The sequence below is a fragment of the Rana temporaria genome, chromosome 2 (genome assembly GCF_905171775.1).
Source record: "Rana temporaria chromosome 2, aRanTem1.1, whole genome shotgun sequence".
Lineage (NCBI taxonomy): Eukaryota > Metazoa > Chordata > Amphibia > Anura > Ranidae > Rana > Rana temporaria.
In genome coordinates this window covers 118332557-118357692 of record NC_053490.1, presented here as the reverse complement: position 1 = coordinate 118357692, position 25136 = coordinate 118332557, and the positions used below count along the sequence as shown (strand labels likewise).

The 25136-nt window shown below is 44.4% G+C and overlaps 1 protein-coding gene across 3 annotated transcripts in view; it reads right to left on the bottom strand.

Moving 5' to 3' along the window:
• The window catches only part of POU6F1 (POU class 6 homeobox 1), a 170345-nt gene that overhangs the window by 52140 nt on the left and 93069 nt on the right, over positions 1 to 25136 (bottom strand). For 2 of the 3 annotated variants that reach the window (XM_040340839.1, XM_040340841.1), the window contains 3 exons: positions 20935 to 21160; positions 16265 to 16515; positions 4726 to 4854 (listed from right to left, as the gene is read on the bottom strand). In XM_040340839.1, the coding sequence (XP_040196773.1) occupies positions 4726 to 4854; positions 16265 to 16515; positions 20935 to 21160 (606 nt within the window). The remainder of the gene's footprint in view (positions 1 to 4725; positions 4855 to 16264; positions 16516 to 20934; positions 21161 to 25136) is intronic. The other variant, XM_040340840.1, reaches the window with a different exon arrangement.

Sequence of the window (25136 nt, the reverse complement as noted above, 5' to 3'; positions counted from 1 at the left end):
CCTCATGTCAGATCTACCCAGATTTACAGCGACTGCACTTCCAAGTGCACCTTGCACTTATAGTGCAAAGTAGAGTTGCCTTTCGTAAATAACACCCTTAGTCTTATGCCACAGACGCTCAAAAGCACGGCTACGTTTTTTGAGACTCCTGGTGTCATCTGGTGTCATCTGTTTGCCATGGTTGTAGGGGGGCAAGCTCGTCCAGGGTTGAAGATAGGGATTTGTTGTAGACAGAAGTGGCTAGGTTGGGACAGGACAGGGGTGAGATTTTGTCATAGAGATGGTCAGTAGCAGAATAGAGAAGAGAAGGGTTGAAGTGGCAAAGGTATCTATGGGCAGGGCCGCCATCAGGAATTATGGGGCCCCTTACACAGCTTCAGTCATAGGCCCCCTGGAGCAGAGAACCGGGGGGGGGGGGGGGGTGCTGCCGTCTGAAATTGAGAAGCGGGAGGGGGGGGGCTGCCGCAAATTGGAAAGCGGAGGGGGGCCCTTTACAAATTTTTTTTTTTTTTTTATAAAAAGAAATTACAAAAAAGGGGGGTTGCCATCCGGGACCTCTGGGCCCTTTAATACAAAATTTATAAAAAAAATATATATATAATAAATAAATAAACATTTATACTGGGGACCTCTGGGCCCTTTAATAATAATAATAATAAATATATATATATAAGAAATAAAAAAATATATAAAAATGTATTTATTTTCTTATAAAAAATGGGTGTTTCCCCCTGGGGACCCCCGTACCCCTAAGAAAAAAAAATGGCCCTTTAATAAAAAATAAAATAAAAATATATTAAAAAAAATATATATTTATATATATGAATAAATAAAAAAAGGGGAGTTGCCATCGGGGGGCCCCGTTTTTTTTAAAAAAAGGGTTGCCATCCGGGCCCCTGCTGGCCGGGGCCTGCTACAACAGGGCCAGTTGTACTGGCTTATCAGCGGCCCTGTCTATGGGTGATGGTTGATGTACAGATTAATGAAAAATACATGCATGTACTGCAACAGCATTAAATTGGTATTAAACCCAAAAGGAAACATTTATTATATTGCATCTTACCAAGAGATGATGGCAGTATTTAGTTGTCTTATTTTTTTTTTTTTTTTATGCTTTTCTTTCTTTGTTTCACCTGGTGGTCTAGCCAATAAGTCTGTTGTTTTTCAAAAGAACAAGCACTTTTCCTGATGTAACAGTTTCAAGGTTGAGACAAATGATTTAACACTGACAGGAGTGCTTACAATGATCAGATTTTACTTATGTAAAACTTTTATCCGAAAAGTAAACAAAATGTTGCTATAACTGCTTATAAAGTGTTAGATGAAGTTCAGTTCCAATTTGTTTAGTGTCTCTAAACCTGCTAGTCCATCTAACACCCCCCCCCCCCAGACTGACAATGCTGTTGTCCAAAGGTGCCACATGTGCCCCCTCATCCAGAGTGGGGAGACCCTAATACAGGAGGTATATTACTGGCCATATCACCAGGTGAAAACGGGAGAAAAAGACAAAAAACAAAACAAAAAAACAAATGCAGCCTCCACATCTAATGACTGGTAAGCTGAAATATATAAAAATTTTTGGTTTTGGTTTTAATACCTCAATGTAGTATATACTGTTTTTTTAAGAAAGTTTTTTAAATGTGAAAAAAATTTAAATTGTCAATTACAACCCACATTAGTGGTTGTTTTCTGGTTGATCTAATATATGGGATGTTGGTACACTCCTAATATCGCGTACACACGATAATTTTTTCGGCTTGTAAAAAATTAAGTTTTTTTTAATGTCATTAAAAACTATCGTGTGTGGGCTCCAGAGCATTTTTCGGGTTCTGAAACACGGACAAAATTTTTTTGAACATGCTCTATTTTTCACCAAAGTTTTTAACGTTGTCGTTTTTCGGGTTGTAACGATGTAAAAAATCCACGCATGCTTAGAAGCAAGTTATGAGATGGGAGCGCTCGTTCTGGTAAAACTACCGTTCATAATGGAGTAAGCACATTCATCACGCTGTAACAGACAGAAAAGCGCGAATCGTCTTTTACTAACACAAAATCAGCCAAAAGCAGCCCAAAGGGTGGCACCATCCGAATGGAACTTCCCCTTTATAGTGCAGTCGTACGTGTTGTACGTCACCGCGCTTTGCTAGAGCATTTTTTTTTTTCACGATCGTGTGTAGGCAAGGCTGTTTTAATGATCAAGTTGAAAAAAACTTCGTTTTTTTTTCTAGAGCCTGAAAAACGTTGTTTTTTACAACCCGAAAAATGATCGCGTGTACGCGGCATTGGAGTAGAGATGTAAAAAAAAAATTTCAAAGGTGTTTATTTTAGATTTTTTCAAAGAAAGTTACAAAATAACAATAAGTCAGCATAGTCTGCTGTAACAACATAATAGGAAAACGGTCATATCAGTAAACAATAGACAACTGGAACAACATAAGTCTACACATAGGAAAGAAAACCCACAGAGATCCATACACTCTAGCATACCAACACATACACACACACAGACACAGACACGGTCATAGCATCAGTGACCACATAACAGTAATATACCTGAGGCATCGAGAAAATACATTACTTTGCATTGAGACCAGTAGTCACCCAATCGGAGCAAAAGAGGGGACCAGGTCCACCCGGGAGATACCATCCTCCCCCATCACCACCAAATCACTGGGAGAGTTGTGAGTAGAGGACCCCCCCCCCCCCCGAAGCCATACTTTATAAAAAAAAAATAGGACACGCCCTACTTATGTATATCATGTAAAATTAAAGGGTCACTAAAGGAAATATTTTTTTTTGCTGAAATTACTGTTTACAGGGTATAACGACATAATAGTTAACAGATTCCTTTTAAAAATGATTAAAAATAGATAAAAAACAATCATATAATGTACCTACAGTTTAGTTTCGTTTTTGCTGTTGTTTCCTGGTTCGCTGATGTACAGAGCCAGAGAGCCAATAGAGGGCAGTGATGGTTTGTAAAACGAAACTGGATTGGTGCTGAGGGGTTTTAGACACACAGTAATCACACCTCCTTGATTAGTCACTACAGTGAGAAATCTCCCAATATTGTGGTGATCAGGAAACAGACAGCCAGGAAGTGTCCAGAACAGAGAGGAATTACAGCAACATCAAAGCAAAAACGAACAATGAGGACATGAAACCAGGACTGCAGTAAGGTAAAGGAAGCTATTTAGCTAAAAAAAAAAAATCCTCTAGTGACCCTTTAATTTGTAACGTCATATGATGAAAGCAAAGTGGGCGAGCACAGAAGCTCATTTACTGCAATATCTACATGCTCACTGTAGCTGCCTACAATCCTGCCCATTCACTGCAATTCTCATGGCATGAAGGGAACTGTAGTTTCTCATAGCTATACTGTGAGAAGAGTGGATGTGACGTGTATGCCTGTATTATTCCTCCTCCTGGGGCCGGCAGAAGCTACCAAGCTGGCCCAAGCAGACTACTTCTTTTATGAATACATGTAGCTGCTCTTTCAGCCCTGTATAAACTGTACCAGCTACATACAGAATGTACCACTGTGTTCTGGCATCGGTACAGAGACTTTCTGTCCCAATCACAGAACAAAATCTAGTCTGGTTGAGCAATGCTCAGCCCTTTACAGGGTTGTCAATGAATACAAACTTACTTTGAATGGGCGAGGTGAATAGGTGGGCGGATGACGTCATAATCTTACAAGTCTTCCTCAGCCATTCAGAGGAAGACTTGCATTCAACGACCCTAAACAAACTATTTAAAAGAAAAGTAGGGCCAATGCTTCTTTTGACCATACTTCCCTTATGCACTTACTTTTGCACTCCTGTGATCCAGAGCTTCTGTGCTATTGCCCACTTTCAACTGACATGGTAGACCTACTCCTGGCTCTTGAAGGATCACGGCTATATTGTCGGGATTCACCCAGCTGCCTGAATGATAGCTGGCTCTAGCTCTCAGCATGGAGCCCCCTTCCCAGCTTGGCCCTCTACTGAGAGTCACTGCTCTCAGCTCTGAGCAGGCCAAGAACTAAGCGATCAGGGGCCATGTGATTGCTCAGTTTCCAAGCTCAGACCTGATGAGGGACAGCTACAACATCACACTGATGCTGCAGCATTGAAGTAAATGTGTGTGTTTTTTAACAGACCCCAACCTTCTCCATAAGGCCCCATTCACACTTGTGCACTCTAAAAAGTTGCGCGACATTGCACTGCGACTTTGATGTGACTTGCAGCAATGCCTGTGTAATCTTAAGGTCTTTGGACCTCAAGTCGCATCAATCGGACCAAAGTAGTGTAGGTACTACTTTGAAGTCACACAGATATGAACAGTACTTATTGGAAATCATGGGGTACGAATTGTCATGGGACTTTACAGTCCAAAGTCACAGGACAAGTCGCACAAGTGTAAATGGGACCTTAAAGTGATAATGAATCTGAATTTAGGCTTTAATATGTCTTTGTATGCCTGCATGGAGCTTTAGCCCTAAACATTTTTTTTTATAAACAAACTGAAATTTAAATGAAAGTAACCTAAACATTGTACTGCTTGCTAGCATTCTTCTAAAATTCCCTTTAGAGCAGAAAACACAAAACTTTACAGCTAGGCAGCTAGGTCACACCCATAAACCTTTGCATTAAAACAGATTGCTAAAATATATATACAAGATGCTAAAATGTAAAATGACAAAGGAATACCACTAAAAACTGTATATTAGCTTGCTTGGATTACCTGACCCTGTGCATTGGTTATTATCTGACTTCCGATGCCCTGTAGTCCAGGAATAGCATTGGGAAAAATAGGGGTTGCAGCAAGCGAGCTCAGCAACTGAGGTTGACCCCCTAGAGTTGCAGCACTAATCTGAAAAAAAAAAAATATATTGAGTATTTCTGTTGTGGTATGCATACTACAATTGGTTATCATTTGTGTAACTTTTACAGTTTTGACTGATTTCTTAAAGTGGAGGTTCACCCTAAAAATGATTTTTTACCATTAGAGCCAGCATAGTAAGGGCATATACTTTTGGCAGTTTTTTTTTTTTTTTTTTCCTCCGTACTTACCTTTATATTCTGATTTGGTCCAGGGCTTCCGCGTTCTGATGACTCCGGGACTGGGCGTTCCTATCTCTGCCTCAGGATTCCGATGACTGCGGGACTGGGCGTTCCTATCCTTCAGTTCGATGATTGACGGCTTGTGAAACAGGTGACCTGTTGCACAACGCGTGTCACCAGATTTCCGGAAATAGCCGAGCTGCGAGTCGCCACTATATGGCGCCTGCGCCCGCCGTATAGAGCTGACTGCGCAGGCGCCGTATAGTGCCGACTTGCAGCTCGGCTATTTCCCGACATCTGGTGACGCGCGTTGTGCGACAGGTCACCTGTTTCACAAGCTGTCAATCATCCAACGGAAGCATAGGAACGCCCAGTCCTGCAGTCATCGGAACCCGGAAGCCCTGGACAAAAACAGAATATAAAAGGTATGTACAGAGAGAAAAGAAATGCCGAAAGTAAATGCCCTTACTATGCTGGCTCTAATGTGTGTAATATTAAAAAACAAAAATTTGGGTGAACCCCCGCTTTAAATCCTTTTATATCTAGATATACAGGTAAGAGTAGATAAATTAACAAACACAAGTTTTGGAATATGAGATAAACAACCGATTAATAGAAGGTCCATGCTCATTCCACAGACCCTGCTGTGTCTTCACCAGATGTACAATCTGTACCATGCACAACAACAACAAAAAAAGTTGGGACTTCATGTACAATGATAAGCACTTTTGGTTTTCTCAAATGCTTCTTAACTCTTTGTTTGATTGCTTACAAATACTGGGCCTTGTGCAGCAACTCTAATTCACTGTTGACCAATATTTTGTCCTCCAGCTGCTACCAGTCAAGATAGAAATATAGGACTGTCATTGCTAACTAGCTTTTGAAGGTACAGTCTCAAGGGGTTACATTCCTTTAGTACCTGGTGATTCACTGACCTGGACAAGCAAGTGAATAACTGGTGTCAGGTCTAAAGACCTATTCACACTGAATTCACAAAAAAAAAAAAAAACACCTCTGCTGTTCATATCTGTGCCTCTGGAGGGCTTTGCCTGAAAGGTTATAATGCGCTAGTACTGGGTGCATACTAGCACATTATGGCATAAACCTACAGGGGACCCAATTGTTTTTTTTTTTTGTCCGTTTACTAGGGTTTTATTTAGAGTCCGAGAATGGTGCACTAGATACATTAAAGCAAAGTCATAACCTCCACACTCCTCTCCTGCACAGATGAAGATTCTGAGCCTCATACTTGGTATAAGGCTACATTACTGGTCCAATAACAGGGTGAATTTGTCTTACCTTTCTACGCCGCTGGTCCTTATATGGATCCAGGCTTCTCCCATCACAGTGGGTATAACCCTCGGAGGGGTCTTCAGGGTCTGGGATCTACAGGAATAGACCATGGCCCTGGACCAGTATAGCACCCAGCAGCTAATGCACTTGAAGGTAAGCACCCAAGCAGGATCCAGCATGCAAAGGAACATTACTGGCGATCCTTAGCATAGGATTTGGGTATAGTTCAAGGTTTTGCTGAGGTTACATTGATCTGGATGCCCAAATGTTATTTCTGCCCCTGATAGTTCAACTGGGTAACAATATGGGTGAAGGAGGGGATGAAGAGTATTGACCTTCTTCTGATTAGAAACATCCAAAAAGTGACAATCAAAATAAGGTGGTGGAACAAACTGTGATGAGTTGGATTCAGGATGGAGGCACATAAACTGGGAAGTCTTCACTGCCAGCAATAAAGAGAAGAGAATATTACTTTTCCTGTGCTCCAATCTATGTGAGGATTGTGTGCTTGAAGCCAGGGGATACAGAGAATACCAAGAAACGACATGAACTGACTGTATATCCAGCTGGAGGAATTCTTGATGACCATTCTTAGAGGATACAGAGAGCAGGAGTCCTGTTCCATCTGCTAGATTCACAGTCATTCTTTGTTTTTCCAGCAGTAAATAAATGCTGTATAGCTTAGCAAAATCAACATCTAAAAAGCAACCACAAGCTTCTGAATCAAAGATGGCTTGAACTTGGATAGTCTTTTCGAATACCAGCAGGGAAATGGGTAAAGAGGCTATTTCTTGAGGTGCCCCAGCCACCAGAAAAGGGGAATACAACTTACTCAACCTTGCTGGCTAAGACTGTATGTATTGGCTTTCAACAAAGAGACAAACTGGGCTGCCAGAGTTTTTCCTTCATAGAAAGTAGTGAATAAAGAAGTCCAGTCTGCATGGGCTCAGCCTTTGTAGCAACACAGGCGAGGCATTAAAAACTCAGATCCTGAGTAACATGCCGGTTTCCCGAAGTGTGTTGTGAACAAGCAAGCTATCGCTTGTGAAATGCGTCTACCATTGCCTGTATCTGTCTGACCCTTTTGACAATAAAGACGACATCAAGATAATTTGGAGTTCCTGTGTGCGACCAATTTCTTGTTTTAGAGGTTTCCCGGAGGTTGGAAAACCTTACTGACCATCATTAACACAGTCTGCAGTCCAGCTGTATGGACAGGTCAATCAGATCTTTCAGAGAACTCGATATTCTTTCCCTGGCCAATTCATCTTTGAAATTCTGATAGTCCATGATGAAATTAGTATCACAGGGCTGTATCATTCCAGTTTGTGTCAGAGCTCCATTTAGGAAATTCAGAGACTCTACCCACTGTGGCCTTGTTGTAATGCATGGAGTTTAGCCTCGGTAGTGGCAGCCCATGGGGGAGAGTTGTATAATTACACCATGGCTTCAAAGAAGGATGTCATCGTGGCTAACACAGGGCTGTTTTGTTCAAAGCAGACAATGCTCACAATTACAAGGAGATGACAAATCCCACATTGGTGGCCTCTATAAAGAGTTTTTGGCTGAAGTTGGCCACCATTTCTAAATGCCTGGAATTTACTCAGATCCTCTGAAAAGCTCTTAGGGATAGGTACAAATGGCTCAGGGCGTGGGACCACCAAGGTATGGGTGGACACTTCTGCCATAGCAAGTTCAGTGATGGGCAGAGTTCCAGTGACTGGAGTAGCAGATGTAGGAGCTGTTGTAATGATGGATTGGATGAAAACTTTCAATTGGAAATACCTCTTGCAAATTGATGACTACTTGGGTAAGTTCGGCACTTACCTAGCCGAGGACAAGAGTAGTTTCCTTAGACCTCCTCCCAATATGCCCTGAAATTGGTGCAACGGTGTCTGCGACGGGCCCAGACACAGCAGATGACATTGAGACTGCCTGAATACTGCTGAGGTGCTGGAAAGGTTCAAGTCAAATCTGTGTTGAATTCTGTTATGAAGATTGGACACAGGAGCATGCAGTGGCAGCAAGCAAAATTGTAGTTAGGACGAGAAAAAAGTGATTTTTGGTTATAAGTACTTTAAAGCCCTAAGACCATGATGATGGTGAAAGAGAAAGTACACGTGTTTATACAAGTATAAACACTGTGAATTAACAAATTGGCTTGAATGTAATGATGTTAAAAAATAATGTATATATATATACCCAATAGAATGTGAAGTGATAATGTATTTTCTAATACCTCTTTTTTGGAGAAATAAACGATAAATAAGGAAAAAAGTTGTGAGAGGTTGACAACCCATAGAAATTAGAAGAGTGAACTGATCAAGTGAGTGATTAATTAACCACTTGCCAACCAGCTCCTATAGATATATGGCGGCAATGTGGCTCTGTCCCATGAATCTTCATACCTGTACGGCAGCTCCTTTAAGAGCAATAGCAGGTACGCATGGCTGGAGGGCATGATCGCAGGCACAAGAGCCAGTAAATACACAAATCCTCGTTCTGACAGGAGAGAAGAGACAAATCTGCTGTTCGGAGTAATTGCGAACAGCGATATGTCTCCTCCTCCAGTCTGTCCCATCCCCTCACAGTTAGAAACACTCCCTAGGGAACACATTGCCCCCTAGTGTTAACTCCTTCCCTACCAGTGACATTTATACAGAAATCAGTGCATTTTTATAGCACTGATCGCTGTATAAATGTCAATGGTCCCAATAAAGTGTCAAAAGTGTCCGATCTGTCCGCCACAATGTTGCAGTCCTGCTAAAAATCACAGATCACTACCATAGCTAGTAAAAAAAAAAATGACATAAAAATGCTATAAATCCATCCACTATTTTGTAGACGTTACAACTTTTGCACAAATCAATTAATATACGCTTATTGTGATTTTGTTTACCAAAAATATGTAGAACATTTCTTTTTTTAAATTAGGGGATATTTATTATAGAAAAAAGTAAAAATATATATATATTTTTTTTTAAATTGGTCTTTTTTTGTTTATAGCGCTAAAAATAAAAACTGCAGAGGTAATTAAATACCACCAAAAAAAGCTCTATTTGTGAGAAAAAAAAGGATTTTTGTACTCACCGTAAAATCCATTTCTCTGAGTTCATAGACGGACACAGCCTTCATTGACCTTAGGGTTATGCTTCTTCCTACCAGGAGATTTAGGCAGAATTCTACAGCACTTAAGGTGTTAAAAACCTTTCCTTCATGCCGCTCCTCCCAGGGGGCGTGGCTCCCCCAGGCATAACCCACACCCTGCTCTAGCAGCCTCAGTTCATAACAAGTAGTACAAACCATTGACCTTAGGGACGTCCCCAAGCAGTGTCAAAAAATTTGAGGGGTGGGAAAAATAACACAGCAAAGACAGGTTACACCCCAAACAAAAACCGGAGTTACTCAACGGAGGAACTCCAACCGTAAACTGCCGCCTGTAACACCCTGCGGCCGAAGGAGGCAGCAGAAGATGCACTCACATCCACCTTATAAAACTTTGAAAAAGTGTGGACCGACGACCAGGTCGCAGCCTTACACACCTGTAACACAGAGGCTTGGTGTCGGAAAGCCCAAGAGGCCCCGATCGCCCTGGTCGAATGTGCCGTGACCCGAAAGGGGGGCGCCCGCCCCTTCAGGGCATAGGCCTGAAGCACAATCCGTCGGAACCACCTAGGAACGGTGGCCGACGAGACTGCCAGGCCCTCTTGTAGGGCCAGCCACCGTCACGAACAGTGAGCCCGATTTCCGGAACGGAACCGTAACATAGAAGTACACTCGTAGGGCCCGAACCACATCCAGAGGATGCAAAGTGGCCTCCTCTTGGCATTTCGGCCGAGGACATAAGGATGGAAGAACAATGTCCACATCCAAGTGAAAAGCCGAAACGACCTCAGGGAGAAAAAACGGCTGCGGCCGCAGCACCACCTCATCCTTACGGATGACCAAGCAGGGAGCCTTGCAAGACAAGGCCGCCAGAACAGACAGACACCCGTCTGATCGAGGTAATTGCTACCAGAAATAAAATCACCTTTTGTGACAATAAACAAAAAACCTCCCGTATGTCCTCAAAGGGAGCATCCCGAAGCACTGAAAGGACTAAATTCAAGTCCCATGGGGGTAATGGAGGGCGCACCGGAGGGGCCACCTGCCAGACCCCCTGACCCAACGCACGCACCCAGGAGTGCGATGCCAAGGGTCGCTGCAAGTAAAAACAGCCAGAGCAGAAATCTGGCTCCTAACCGTACGTAAGGCGAGAGCCTGAACCACTCCCTGCTGCAAAGACAGCAGAATCCTGTACACAACGCATGTACGAGAGTGCCAGTTCATCTCCCCACACACAGAGAAGTAGGCCTTCCATGTATGAGGAAAAAACCTACGCGAGGTAGACTTCCGTGCAGGTGGCTGTGAAACAGGGTGGAAGACCGGACCCTGTAACAGAAAATCAATTCCCAGGGGAAGACGCTAGGGGGCGTCTGCCACCAGACGCACCTGGTCCGCGTACCAGAAGCGACGCGGCCAATTTGGGGCAATCAGGACGATAGAATCACTACAGCTTCTACTCTGCGCAGCAGGCGAGGAAGAAGCTTCCGAGGGGGGAAGGTGTAAAGTAGGCGACAGTGAGCCCAAGGAGCCACCAACGCGCCTGACGCGTCCGCCCACGGGTCCTTAAACCTGGCCACAAACCGTGGCACCTACCGATAGAGACGGGACGCTAGAAGGTCCACGTCCGGAGTGCCCCACTTTCGGCACAGACCCCAAAACACCTGCGGGTGGAGAGACCACTCTCCTTGGCCCAGTGCAGTGCGACTTAGGTAGTCGGCTAGCCAATTCCGTATTCCCGGAATGTACCCGGCCGATAGAGCCGGAACGGACCCTTCGGCCCACCGAAAGGATGCACGCGACCCCCGTCGCTGCAACAGAACTCCGTGTGCCTCCCTGATGATCAACCTACGCCACGGACGTGGTTTTATCAGACAGGATCCTGACCTGTCGGCCCTGTAGATCCAGGGACCACCTGGCAAGGCAAAGCTTGATTGCTCGGAGCTCCAGAACGTTGATCAGTAGGCAGGACTCCACCGGAGTCCAGTGCCCCTGGGCTGACTGGGTGCCCCAAGCGCCCCTCCCCAACCGGAGAGGTTGGCATCCGTCGTGACCACTGTCCAGTGGCCTGTAGAAAAATGACTTTCCGGCCCGAAGCACCGGAAACGCCAGCCACCACACCAGGGGAGACATGATCAGATGACTCAACTGAATCTGGTAATCCAGAGATGACGGAAGCTACTCCCATCGTGACAGCAGTTCCCTCCGTAGTACCCTGGCGTGGAATTGGGCATACGGAACCGCCTCGAACGAGGCTACCAACTGACCCAGAACCTTCCTGCAGAATCGCAGAGATGACCGCTTCTGGGTCGGCAACTGCTGCACAGCAGGTAGCAGAGTCTGAAGTTTTTCCGTTAGGAGAAAAACACTCCCGCCCTGGCGGAATCCAGGACTAGTCCCAGGTATTCCAGTCCCTGAGACGGAATCAACCCTGATTTCAGGACAACCCAGAAACCAGCCGAACACTCGGAGAGCCTGACACGTGATAGACAAGGCTCGACAAATGCAGAGCTCGAAAAAGCTCGTAGGAGAATGTCGTCCAGACATCCCATGATAACAAACCCCCGCTGTCACAGCCGGGCCAGTATCGGGACGAGCACCTTGGCAAAAATCCGCCGAATAAGAAGGACACCATTGAAAATGGTCCCCCCCCGACCGCAAAGCACAGAATCTCCGGTGGTTTGAGGATATGCAGGTACACGTTCATGACATCCAAGGATGCCAGAAAATTCCCCTGATGGAGTGCCGCTATTACCAAGCGAATCGACACCACCTAAAAGTTTGCACCTTGACAAAAACAAACGAGGGACTTGAGGCCCAGGATTGACCGGGTCCCATCCTCCGTGGGGACACAAACAGAATGGAGTAAAAACCCAGAGACCGTTCCAATGAGGGAACTGGCACAATCACTCCCCTGACCAGAAGATCCTGGACAGCCCCTGACAGAGTCAACCGGCGAACCCGGAGGAGGCCAGAAGCCGGAGGAAAAAAACCTGTTTGGCAGACAAGAGAGAAACTCAATCTTGTACCCCAAGGAAAGCACTTCGCAATGCGAAGTCAGTCTCCCACCCGAGACACGGGCGGGAGCAGACCTTCAGGCGGAAGTAGGTATGTCCGAAGACTTGTTAGGCATGCGGTATCAGGTGCGCTGCTACCCCGCAGCGGGGATTCAAGCACCATGTAGACCTACCCCCACCGCGAGTGAAAAAACGCTCGGAGGTAGGCAAGGAGGGTCCTTGCACAGGGCGAGGTCCCTAGCCCTTCCCAGACTGTGGGAACAGCATGCGCTTACCACCCGTGGCATCCTTAATGATGCCATTCAGGGAAGTCCCAAAAGGACTGTTCACCCTTAACGGCCATCACCAAGGCCACCTTAGAGGTCCTTCTTCCAGCTCCTGCAGCAGGAGCTTCGCCCTTTTAGTCGGGGGCCTGACCAGGGCCCCGGCCAGAGCCGGCCTCACCGCCGAACCCACCACCGTGAATAGGGAGCGGGCCACGGCCTCCACTCTCCTATCAGCGGGATCCTGAAATGCAGGAGCCCCTTCCACAGGCAACGTGGTGGCCTTGCGCAGTCTGGACACAGGGGGGTCCACTGGCGGAGGATAGACCTATTTTTTTTTTTTTTTTTTTAAAGCCCCCCTCAAGGGGGTAACGGGTTGCAAAGTTTTTTGACAAACTTTTTGCGGTGCATCCCATTCCTTGTATAACATATAGTCCAAATAAGGAACACAAGGAAACCCTTCAGCGGTGCGTGGTAGTCTGCTGGTACTGACACGGTAGTGTCTCCGCCACATCCTCAATTTTTAGAGTCTCACGCACCGCAGAAACAAGAGCTCGAACAAATTCTTGCCAGCAACTGACTGCAGCAGAGTCATCCTCACTATCCATAAGGGTTAAACCCGCAGCCTCTGACATAACAGAACCAGAAAAAAACAGCGATTCTGTGTCATCCCCAGAAGCAGGCTCAGGGAGGGGGCGCTTTTTTACCCCCCATCCGGGCACTAGCTGCTTCAAACCTGGCAAGAAACCCAGGACAGCCAACATAACAGATGTGGCAGGGGAATGGGGCGTTAAGGTTTAACTCAGGCATAGCTTGAGAGGGAGACCTGGCTCAGGTTCCATAGTGTCAGCGCTGAGTCACCCACCCTGCAAGGCAGGAAAAAAAAAAAAAAAAAACACTGGTCACCTCCTTGCTGCTATTGCAGAGCATGGGGGCCCCTGGTATTCACCACCCCACCCAGCTGCAGAGGGAGCTGAAAAAAACCTGAGGTGTGCTCTGATGTGCTGGCTGTGATGTTTTTGTCACCTCAAGGAAGATTCACAGCGTTTCACAGCACTAAAACTGTTACAGCACTAAAACTGGTAGAAGAGACCAGAGGCTGTGCTGAGTCACCTCAGGGAAGAATCACAGCGTTACCAAGGAGATTTCCAAGATGGCCGTCGTCTGAGGTAAAAATCAACTCATAGAACACAGCAGCACCCCCCAGAGTAACAACACAGTCCCCCAACAACACACGGGCCCCGGTGGTAATAAAGAAAACCCAGGAGGCCCCCCTTCACAGCCACTACCCAGTCAGGGGAAGGAGGGAGAGGAAGGGGAGAGAGGAAAGCAGGGCGGACCCTCAGTCGACCTCCCCAGGGAAAACACCAGCCAGACCACTTACCTGAGTAAGGGGCCACTACTTACCTGTCCTGCGACTACCCGGCTGGAGGAATCCCAGACAGAACCAACGTCCGCGAACGGCATAGCTGTCGGCCAGACACACTGTGACAAGGCCATAAAAGACCGGTCATATGTGTGCCCTAGAACCGAAGTTCCCCGGCCGCCCCTGGAGCAACGGGGCCTGTCGTGGACGTCCCAAAGCTGAGCTGAGGGCCGGCACACGCTCGAAGGCCGAACATGGGGGGACTACAAGGGTCGAGGACCCAGCCTGTCACCAAGTCGGCTGTTGATAGAAGAATCGCAGGATTCAAAAATGCAGGAACAAAATAATAAAAAAGCGAGAAAAATCGCAAGAAAAAACTCCAGAGTCCAGGAACTCCAGAGAAAGCCTGACCTCCTGTCGTTAGGCAGAAAACAAACTGAGGCTGCTAGAGCAGGGTGTGGGTTATGCCTGGGGGAGCCACGCCCCCTGGGAGGAGCGGCATGAAGGAAAGGTTTTTAACACCTTAAGTGCTGTAGAATTCTGCCTAAATCTCCTGGTAGGAAGAAGCATAACCCTAAGGTCAATGAAGGCTGTGTCTGTCTATGAACGAAAGAGAAAAAAGATTTTATATGGGTACAGCGTTGCATGACCGCGCAATTGTCAGTTAAAATAACGCAGTGCCGTATTGATCATTAGGGGGCAAATCCTTCCAGGGCTGAATACTTCTGTTTGTATCAGTGGCAATTATGCCTTGACTGCCTTGATTCCTCCAATTCTCTGCCCGTGCTGTAGGAGCTTTCAGTTTGTGAGTTGGTGGAAGTGGCAATTGACTATAAATGCACTAATTACCGTGCTCATATTCCATTGATATCTACAAGTCTGTCTGTCATGGTGGGCAATGGAACTTGTACTTTACTCATTTACAGATCTCTGTGAATAAAAAAAGAGATGGTCGTGGAACCCCCACACACGCTTTCACGGGGAAAGGGGGCTCAGGGGGTGGAGCTTATTAACATGTTACACTAAAGACAATATATAATAGCATTGTCATTTATTTTTTCTAACAGTACTGTATTGGAGTCTATATTAAAAAAAATATATATATTTATATATATATATATATATATATATATATATATATATATATATATATATATATATATATAATCTCAAATACTAATTTACATTTTGTATTGCAATTATTTCTAGCCTACTCCTGGTAATCTGTATGATTCTGACATTTGGAAGCTTACTTTGTGAAGATCACCACATATTTACTTCCATGCTTGAATTCTATGACATGTATTCACTATGCCCTGTGAGTAGACAAGGCTGTATCGTAAAATTCAGCGCTTGCCTTCTGAGCTACAGAGGGACAGAGAGGAGGAGTTTTAAGAGGAACCACAGTTTACAGGTACCATGGGATATTTAACCCTTAGAAATTAAAGGAAAACAGCAGAGGAGACACTGAAAAGTATGAGAGTAATCCAAGAAGTTGTGGAAGGAGCTGGCCAGCAGACAATACAGCGCTCAAAACATGAGAGTTTTCAAGTAAGATTATATTGGATTGTCTAATATAACATACTGTATGTTACTACAATGCTGATGTTGTAAAATTAAAATATATGCTGTGACCATAGAAGTCCTTTACATTAGTGAAAGTGTCAGGCCACGTACACACGGTCGTTCCAAACCGATGAGAATGGTCCGACGGGCCATTTCCATCGGTTCACCGCTGAAGTTGCCTGATGGTCACACCATCGTTCCAAAAACCGATCGGGTCAGAACGCGGTGATGTAAAACACACAACGTGCTGAAAAAAATTTCGAAGTTCAATGCTTCCAAGCATGCGTCTACTTGATTCTGAGCATGCGCGGGTTTTGAACCGATGCTTTCTGTACTAACCATCGGTTTGGACCGATCGGGCAGCGGTCCATCGGTTCGATTTTAAAGCATGTTTTAAAATTTTGGACCGAAGGACAACGGACCGATGGGCCTTACACACGGGCGGTTTTGACCGATGAAACTGGACTTAAGGACGTTTTCATCGGTTTGGACCGACCGTGTGTACGCGGCCTAAGACTCGTAAGTGACTTTGTGTGTTACCTACCACAAACAAATATGATGCTGGCATTTCTTTGTACTTTGCAGTATAAAGAATGAATAATATGAACTTACAATGGCTGGGTTGAAGGTAAAGCTTGCTGGCTGGACAGTGAGCTGTGGCTGAGGTTCTGCTTTTGATACTGTATTTGACAACAGGGCTGTTTGTGTCTGTAGAGCTGGGGTAGCCTGCAGAGCAGTCTGTGGCTGGACAGCTGCTTGAAGGGCAGCTTGAGCCTGAACGGCTGGCTGTGCCTGGTAAACCGCTTGAATGGCTTGTGCTGCCTGTACAGGAGTCTGTAGGGCAGTGTTCAAAACCGAAGCTGCTGTAACAGAAGAAAAGATAGTATAAAGCAAGGGAACAAAAATTGCACTGAGAAATACAGCTCCATATTCAACGACAGTCAGGTAAAATCATGTTGCATAAAATCAGTCAGAGAAACATCATCATTTTTATTATCATATAGAATTTATTTAGCACCAACAGTCCACACAACACTTTTTTGTATTCTGGAAACTGCATTTGGGTAAGGCCTCTTGCACACTACTTCCTAAAAACTTTGTGGGGTAGATTCAGATAGAAGATACGACGGCGTATCTCCAAATACGCCGTCGTATCTGAGTCCGGCCGGTTGTATCTATGCGCCTGATTCATAGAATCAGTTACGCATAGATTTCCCTAAGATCCGACCGGCGTAAGTGTTTTACACCGTCGCATCTTAGGCTGCATATTTACGCTGGCCGCTAGGTGGCGCTTCCATAGATTTACGCGAGGAATATGCAAATGAGCTAGATACGCTGATTCAGAAACATACGTCCGGCGCATTTTTTTACGTCGTTTACGTTAGGCTTTTTTCGGCGTATAGTAACTCCTGCTATATGAGGCGTATCCTATGTTAAGTATGGCCGTCGTTCCCGCGTCGAGTTTTGAAAATTTTACGTCGTTTGCGTAAGTCGTTCGCGAATAGGGCTGGACGTAATTTACGTTCACGTTGAAAGCAATGACGATTTGCGGCGGAATTTCGAGCATGCGCACTGGGATTTTTTCACGAACGGCGCATGCGCCGTTCGTAAAAAACGTCAAATACGTGGGGTCACAGCTAATATACATAAAACACGCCCACATCATCCACATTTGAATTATGCGGGCTTACGCCGACACAGATACGTTACGCCGCCGTAACTAAGGGCACAAGTTCTTTCTGAATACAGAACTTGCGCCCTAAATTACGGCGGCGTAACGTATCTGAGATACGTTACGCCGGGCATAAAGATAGACGATTCTATCTGAATCTACCCCTGCATTTTTAGGGATAGCCTTTTTTTTTTTTTTACTGATCTAAATGCAGCCCATTGTTTTCAATGTGCCTGTACACACAGGCGTGTAAACATATACATGTAAATATATACATAAATCTGCATTGCTGGTCATTGCTGGTCAATATTTTCATGCAATTATGCTAGTGAAATCTTAATTTGAAGAGGGTAGAATTGCATTCTGGGAGCTAGAATTTATTTTACTAGTGTACGTGCAAATACACACAAAATAAAACACGAGAAATTTTGTCCAGGAATACTGATGCTCAAACATCAGTACAGTGTGCAAGTACCCTTATTCTTGTTTTTTTATTCTTCAATTTATTTTACATATCTTTATTTAATGTTTTCTCCACCTGTACATGCAGACTAAGGGTCCCAGTTTGTTCTTATTATGTTAGAGATTAGTCTACCTAAAAATAATTCAAGTGGAGCATGAGAACCTAAGCCACCCCCTGGTCTATTATCTTTTTTTAAAATATTTTATTTAATTTTAGATAAATAACAGGAAAGTATATAGATATATATATATATATATATATATATATATATATATATATACACAGCCCTCAAAATTTCCACTCGCCTACTAGCATTTGGCGAGTGGATTTAAGCTGGGGGCGAGTGATGACAGGGCTGCATGACCAATCTTCCTCCAATCTGTGCCTACACTCAGAGTCCCGATGAGATTGGCGGCCGAAGAGGAAAGGTGCATGCTCGGGAAAAGTAGTCTGTTGAGCCGCGCACAGGCAGAGCAGTACACAGGTGCTCTCCTTACAATTCTCATTAAACCATGGGACCTAACAGTATGACCTCTCTGAGCCTGCCCCCCTCCCCCGGGCCCCCGACCAATGTAGCTGGAGAGCAGAAAGTAATGAGTGAGGTGGAGGATTGCAAAAATTACCACTCCGGTGCAGCGCTCACTGAAAGTTGCCCTGACATGAGAGCGGCAGCCTTCTAGTTTGTGCCGTTTTCTTCTCCTTGTGCTCTATGTAAGTGTCCAACAGTTTAGCCTGAGCACTGTGAACAGACTGGTCTCAATGTGTGCTGTGCGCTGTCAGTGTGCGCTGTGCTATGGTGTCAATGGCTGTGCAGTTGTGTGGATCTCAGCGCTGGATTGTACTCCCTCCCGCTGTGCTGCAGCTCCTCTACTCTCTGCCAGCCTGAATAAAAGGGGGAAGTGGGGACATGCAAGCGTTGAGCCGCACACACAGGCTCCTGATGATGAGATGAATGGGAGAGAGAGAGAGGATGGATGGGAGTTGCAGAGCAGACAGCAAGAGAATGGGGAAGAGACCCAGTTCTAGTGCCCTGTCCCTCTGGTCTGCCCCCAGTGCCCTGTCCCTCTGGTCTGCCCCCAGTGCCCTGTCCCTCTGGTCTGCCCCCAGTGCCCTGTCCCTCTGGTCTGCCCCCAGTGCCCTGTCCCTCTGGTCTGCCCCCAGTGCCCTGTCCATCTGGTCTGCCCCCAGTGCCCTGTCCATCTGGTCTGCCCCCAGTGCCCTGTCCACCTGGTCTGCCCCCCAGTGCCCTGTCCCATTTTGTTAAAGTTGTTGTTGGTAATATATAATTTTGTAACTTGATTCTGCATAAAACATTGTCATTCCATGAGATAATCTATGAGGGTGTGTTTATGGGTGCAATTAGGCGCAGGGCAGTGTATGAATTAGGTGGGGAAACTGGTGGCGAGTAACTCTTGAGGCCTGGCTAGTAGCTCAGGACTTGAAATTTTGAGCCCTGTATATATATATATATATATATATATATATATATATATATATATAGATAGATATAGATATATATCTATATAGATATATAAGAAATCATAGCAAGTACAAAGGGAGATTATGTCTGTGGCAACACAATTAGTTGTGATGGTCAGGTTATGGTCCATACAAAATATAACAGCAAAAGTCAATTGTAACCAAGTATTTAAATAAAGTATTCTGTAGATTAAGCCCTGTTTCACACCACTGCGATTTGTCATGCGATTTTCCCATTCTGCCATCAAGGCATGTTGTGGTAATGGGTATGGTAATGCACACATCACCACAAAACATATGAATGCACATTACCATTACTGTGCCATACATTTTGAATAGTACCCCAATGCACTAAAGTAGGGGTCTCAAACTGGTGGCCCTCCAGCTGTTGCGAAACTACAAGTTCCAACATGCCTCTGTCTGTGGGAGTCATGCTTGTAACTGTCAGCCTTGCAATGCCTCATCGGACTTGTAGTTTCCCAACAGCTGCAGGGCCACCAGTTGGAGACCCCTGCACTAAACCAATGAAGCTCTGCATACATACATTGCAGTGTACCACAATGCACAGTAACACACCAGCATCTGTTGTGTAGCTCAGTTTCAGAAAATGCAGCATATCCATTATTTTGTCATGGTACATTGTCAGCCTATTGATTTTATTTTTTTAATGGGCTGCCTTAAAGTGGTTGTACATCCTAAACATGTTTTATCTTAATGCAATCCTTGCATTAAGGTAAAAAAAAATTCAGTATGTGTATCCCTCACCCCCTTATATTTACCCGAGCATGATCTCGATCAGCGCTGTTCCGGTCTGTTGCGGCTCTCGCCTCTTCTCCCCGCTCTCAAAGGCTTTGCTGAGAGCACTGGAACCATTGCCTCCTACTGCTGTCAGTCAAATCCTGTGATGAGGGAGTGTGGGGTGGAGCCTTGCCTTCGCTATCTATGTCTATAGATGCATAAAATGCAGCTCAGGATCAAGATTCTCCTAAGGACACAAAGGATAGGTTCACGTCTGTTCAGATAAGTCACATGTGTTCCTGCACCCACATGTACATTTTTAATGCCCATTTTTCACGTTGAGAAAAATGCTCTGGATCCATCACGCCTACACACCATCGGTTAAAAAAAACGATCGGGTCAGAACGCGGTGACCTAAAACACAACGACGTCCTGAAAACTAGTTGGGTTTTTTTTAACCGATGGCGCCCACACACGATCGGTTTTGACAGATGAAAACGGTCCATCAGACCATTCTCATCGGTTTAACCGATCGTGTGTACGCGGAATAAGATGTTATTTTAATACCCAATCATGTTACAGACCTGTTGCCAGTTGACCTAATTAGTTGAAACATCTTCTTTCAGCTCGTTCTTGTTAGTACCACTAACTTTGCCAATTTTTTGATGCCCTGGCCCAACTTTTTTGAGACATGTTGCTTCTATCAATTTTAAAATCACCTTATTTTTTTCTTAAACTGACACATTTTCTCAGTTTAAACATTTGATATTTTCTATTGTGAATAAAAAAAATTGTTTACAAGATTTGCAAATCATTGCATTCTGTCTGTATGTCGATTTTGAACAGCGTCCAAACTTTTTTGGCATTGGGGTTGTATTTATGGGTGTTTATGAAAAAAAATGTAGTTAAAAAGTTAGCAAAGGGTCCTACCTTGTAGGTTAGTTAAAGGCAATTTGAAGAGTCCTCCAGCAGGGGGCGCAGCTGCTAATCCAGGAAGAGTAGCTAGTGTAGCAGTGGGAAAATTCCATACAGCCAGGCCCTGTTGGCCAGCCACTTGTCCAGGAATACTGATGGGGATAAGAAGAGGTTGAGTAACTGCTCCTGTTGGAGTCATGACTCCTGTGAAAAGTGTAGCTAGATTTTCCTGAGTCAAGACCTGCAAAAGAAAAGTATATGTTGTACTGCTACATTTACTTTACAATCACCGACTATCTATCTAGTTCAGGGATTCTCAAACTACGGCCCTCTAGCTGTTGTAGAACTACACATCCCATGAGGCATTGTAACACACTGACATTCACAGACATGACTAGGCATTATGGGAATTGTAGTTCCTGAACAACTGGAGGGCCGTAGTTTGAAGACCCCTGATCTAGTTCAATGAAAGAATAATACTTTAAACTCTTGCGAACTGGCCACTATACATACATGGCTGGTCTGCTCACGTGTTGTTCCAGAAGGACATACTGGTACATCCTCTGAGAACGGAGCTTGCACAGTCCTACGATTGGGCTGTGACTAGACACAGAAGATCACAGGCAAAAGGCACAAAGGCAATGGAAGAGACTGCACTATGTGACTGCTGTGACCAATCACAGCATCACAGAATGTAAACACAGCTAGCAGCCGTATGTCACATACTGGCCAGTGATTAGGAAGCTGATCGATGTGCAAGGAAAGAGAGCCTCCTGACCACCAGCCAGTACCAATGCAATACAGTGGAGTGCACTAGTAATAAAATTCACCCCTTTGTGTAATTCACCACTCTATTGTATATGTCAGCATCATCTTGTCTCTGATGGGATCTGTATATTAACCCCTCACCTACCTTATCTGGCACATCTGTACATTAATCTCTATCTCCCGCCTCCCATTGTATGTAACCTGTGCATTAACCCCTTCACCCCCTGATCCCACTGTGTATAACTTGTATATTTATTGTACCATGTTTTTACTGGTATGGTTTTTTATTTCCAACAAATTAGTTGCAAAAAATCAGATCACATTGGGGTGTCTTCTTTCCAAACAATGGTTATTTCAGGGGATTTCGTACTATGCCGACATTTTTATTTGATATGTTTTGAAACAGAAAATAGGTCAAAGTTTTTTTTTTCTCTAAAAATAAAGAAACCCTGTGGTTTTCTCTCTAATTTTTGCATTTTTTGCACACTAAACATAATTTTCAGCCCGAGGATTAGTTAAAAACCCCCAAAGAGTATAGATTTTCTGAAAACAGAGACCTTGCAGAATAAAATATTGGTAGTTCCAATTTTTTATGTTTGATAATAATAACGCAAATATACATTAATTGTAAAAAATAAACAGTAATTTAAAGGGGTTGTAAAGCCTCGTGTTTTTTCACCTTAATGCATCCTATGCATTAAGGTGAAAAAACACCTTACACTGTCCGGCCCCCCCAAGCCCCCGTTTTACTTACTTGAGCCCCAAACTTCCGTGGGCGCGATCCCGCGTGGTTCTCCCCGCGGCTTCTTGGCTCTTCATTGGATAGATTGAGAGCAGAGCAGGCATTGGCTCCCGCTGCTGTCAATCAAATCCAATGACGCGGCCGCCGGGCCGAGTCATACACTCGGCAGCTATGTACGCCGAGTGTATAACACAGGAGCGTGCCAGAGGGGGTTAGCAATTGTGGGGAGGAGCCGACAGAGCTGCCGTGGGACCCGTGGGATGATCAGGGCCACTCTGTGCAAAACGAACTGCACAGTGGAGGTAAGTATGACATGTTTTTTTTTTTTTTTTTTTTTTATCGAAAACCTTTAGTACCACTTTAAGTGCAAACAAATGCAATATATTTTATGGTAAATAAAAAACATTAGGCTGCAAGGAGTAAATAGATACCCACCATGTCAAGTTGAGTGCACCTGTGAAACGATGAGCTTCGGTACCCAAAAACATTTCAATAGGTGATACTTCAGGTCATCAGTTAACTGTGAACAGTGGGCCTATAATTATTGCACTCATGCCACATGTAACATGTGTAGCATAATAAATGTTTTAGTACTTAGGTGCTCTCTGTCATGTGTGCTTTTTGGCACAGCAGCCAGGGAAACGAACAGCAGAAACCGAAAGTGACAAAATATTCATCAGTTCTGGGTTCTTTGTAGCTAGAAGATCGAATGGACTTTTCCTAGTCTCCCTCCCTGGCAACGCTTGCCATGTGGGTTCTGGGCCCGCAGTTGGGATAGCGGAGTCAAGAAAACCTGGTGGTTGGGGGTTGCACAAGGGAATGATGAATGCACTGGGGGTCCATCCAACAGCCAGATTGTCAGATTTACACGCATGTGTGTTTGCCACCACCCACTGCCACCAAAATATGATGCATGTCAGTGGCAGCAAAAGGGTTAAATACCACAAAAAAAAAACTGTCTCAAAGTGATTTAAAATGTATTTGGGTACAGTGTTGCCTAAACATGTGATGGTCAGTCAAAGTATAGCTCTGAAAACTGAAAAAAGGGCCTGGTAATGAACAGTGTGAAACATGGCGGTACTGAGGTGGATAAATATTACAGTTGTTTGTTCACAATGTTTAAAATACCTTTTATGCATCCTGTATTTTATTTACAAAAAAAAACACCTTAGCCCCCACCATCCTGATTAAATATATATCTGCTGTTGTTGTAATATAGGGATTGCGCTACCATGGTAGGTGGCCTTCTGATGACGCAACAAACTTTGCGAAACGCGTAGAGGCTGCTGACACCCACAGGACAACAGGCCGATGGTGAGAAAGGCTCGGGGGGAACGCGATAGAGGAACGCTTATTCTCTCATTTGTTTGCATACACGGCTGGAGAAGCTTGGTGCCGGCATACAGGCACATAAAAATGTGAGTGCAATATACGCTTTGTATTTTAAACCAATAAATTCTTTTACCTACTACACTATGATGGCCATGCATTTTCTATGAGCTTTTATAGAGAAAGAGAGGCCATAATAACATATTCAAGACACTTGACAGCGGTGGTGACGCAAAATAGGAGTGGTTATCCAGGGAATGAACCAAAGGCATTTATTGAGCAGGATCTGGTGAGTGCCCATTTTTAATGGTGATGGGACGATCACGGAGGTGGTGAAATCACGTCGCATTTGAACACTCCACAGGAGGAATATTTATTGTTTAGGAGCACTTGGCTATCACATTGGGACTTTCTAAATAAAGGGAAGAGGATTCACATAGGAATTCTCCCTTATATAATCTTGTTTATTTATCTACCACATTCATTGTGGTTTTGTGACACAATTTTTTTTTTGTGAACCCGTAATAGGGCAGCGCACATTTTTGAGGATTTAAAGAGCACTATTTGACATATTAACACGTGCATGGTATATTTATGTGTTTTCTTATTATATATATATATATATATATATATATATATATATATATATATATATATATATAGTCTTTTTAGAAGAATATCTGTATATAGGCAATTGGTAGATGAGGAGTTGATATTCATTTACACATATACTGTTGGTGGACTGTCATTTATTAGCAAATCTGTGGTGAAACAACACAAGGTAATATTCACAGGTGCTAATTAATTTTGTTTATTGCACAAGACTAGGTGAGTGAGTGAGAGAGAGTAAGAAACTTATATAGTGCAACACATGCGAACTGAATCGCCTCTGGGCGCTTGGTATCCATTCCCTAAGCCCTCAGAAGAGATGGGTCTTGATCTTTCTCCTGAAGGCCAGGTGGTTTACCTCCAATCGGATGGTGGTTGGTAGAGCGTTCCATAGTCTGGGTCCTTGGACCGCAAATCTTTTTTTTAGAATTGGTTTGATTATACCTTGTTTCAGCCAAAGTGGGGCACCACGCCCTCCTTGAATGACTGGTTTATGAGCTGCATGATAGCTGGAGCCAAAATATCGACACATTCTTTCAGCAGTTTGGTGGGGATGATATCATTGGGCGCTGTGCTATTTCGCAGAGTCCTGATGATATTTTTTGTGGCATCGATGGAAATGGGTTTTAGAGTAAAGGTAGGTGATTGTGGCGGAATTATGTGGGTATTAGGTTTGTGATTTAGGGGGGGGGGGTCGATGAAGGTTGTATTTTGCTGAATACTTTCACGGATTCTTTCAATTTTGTTGATGAAATAATCTGATAATTCG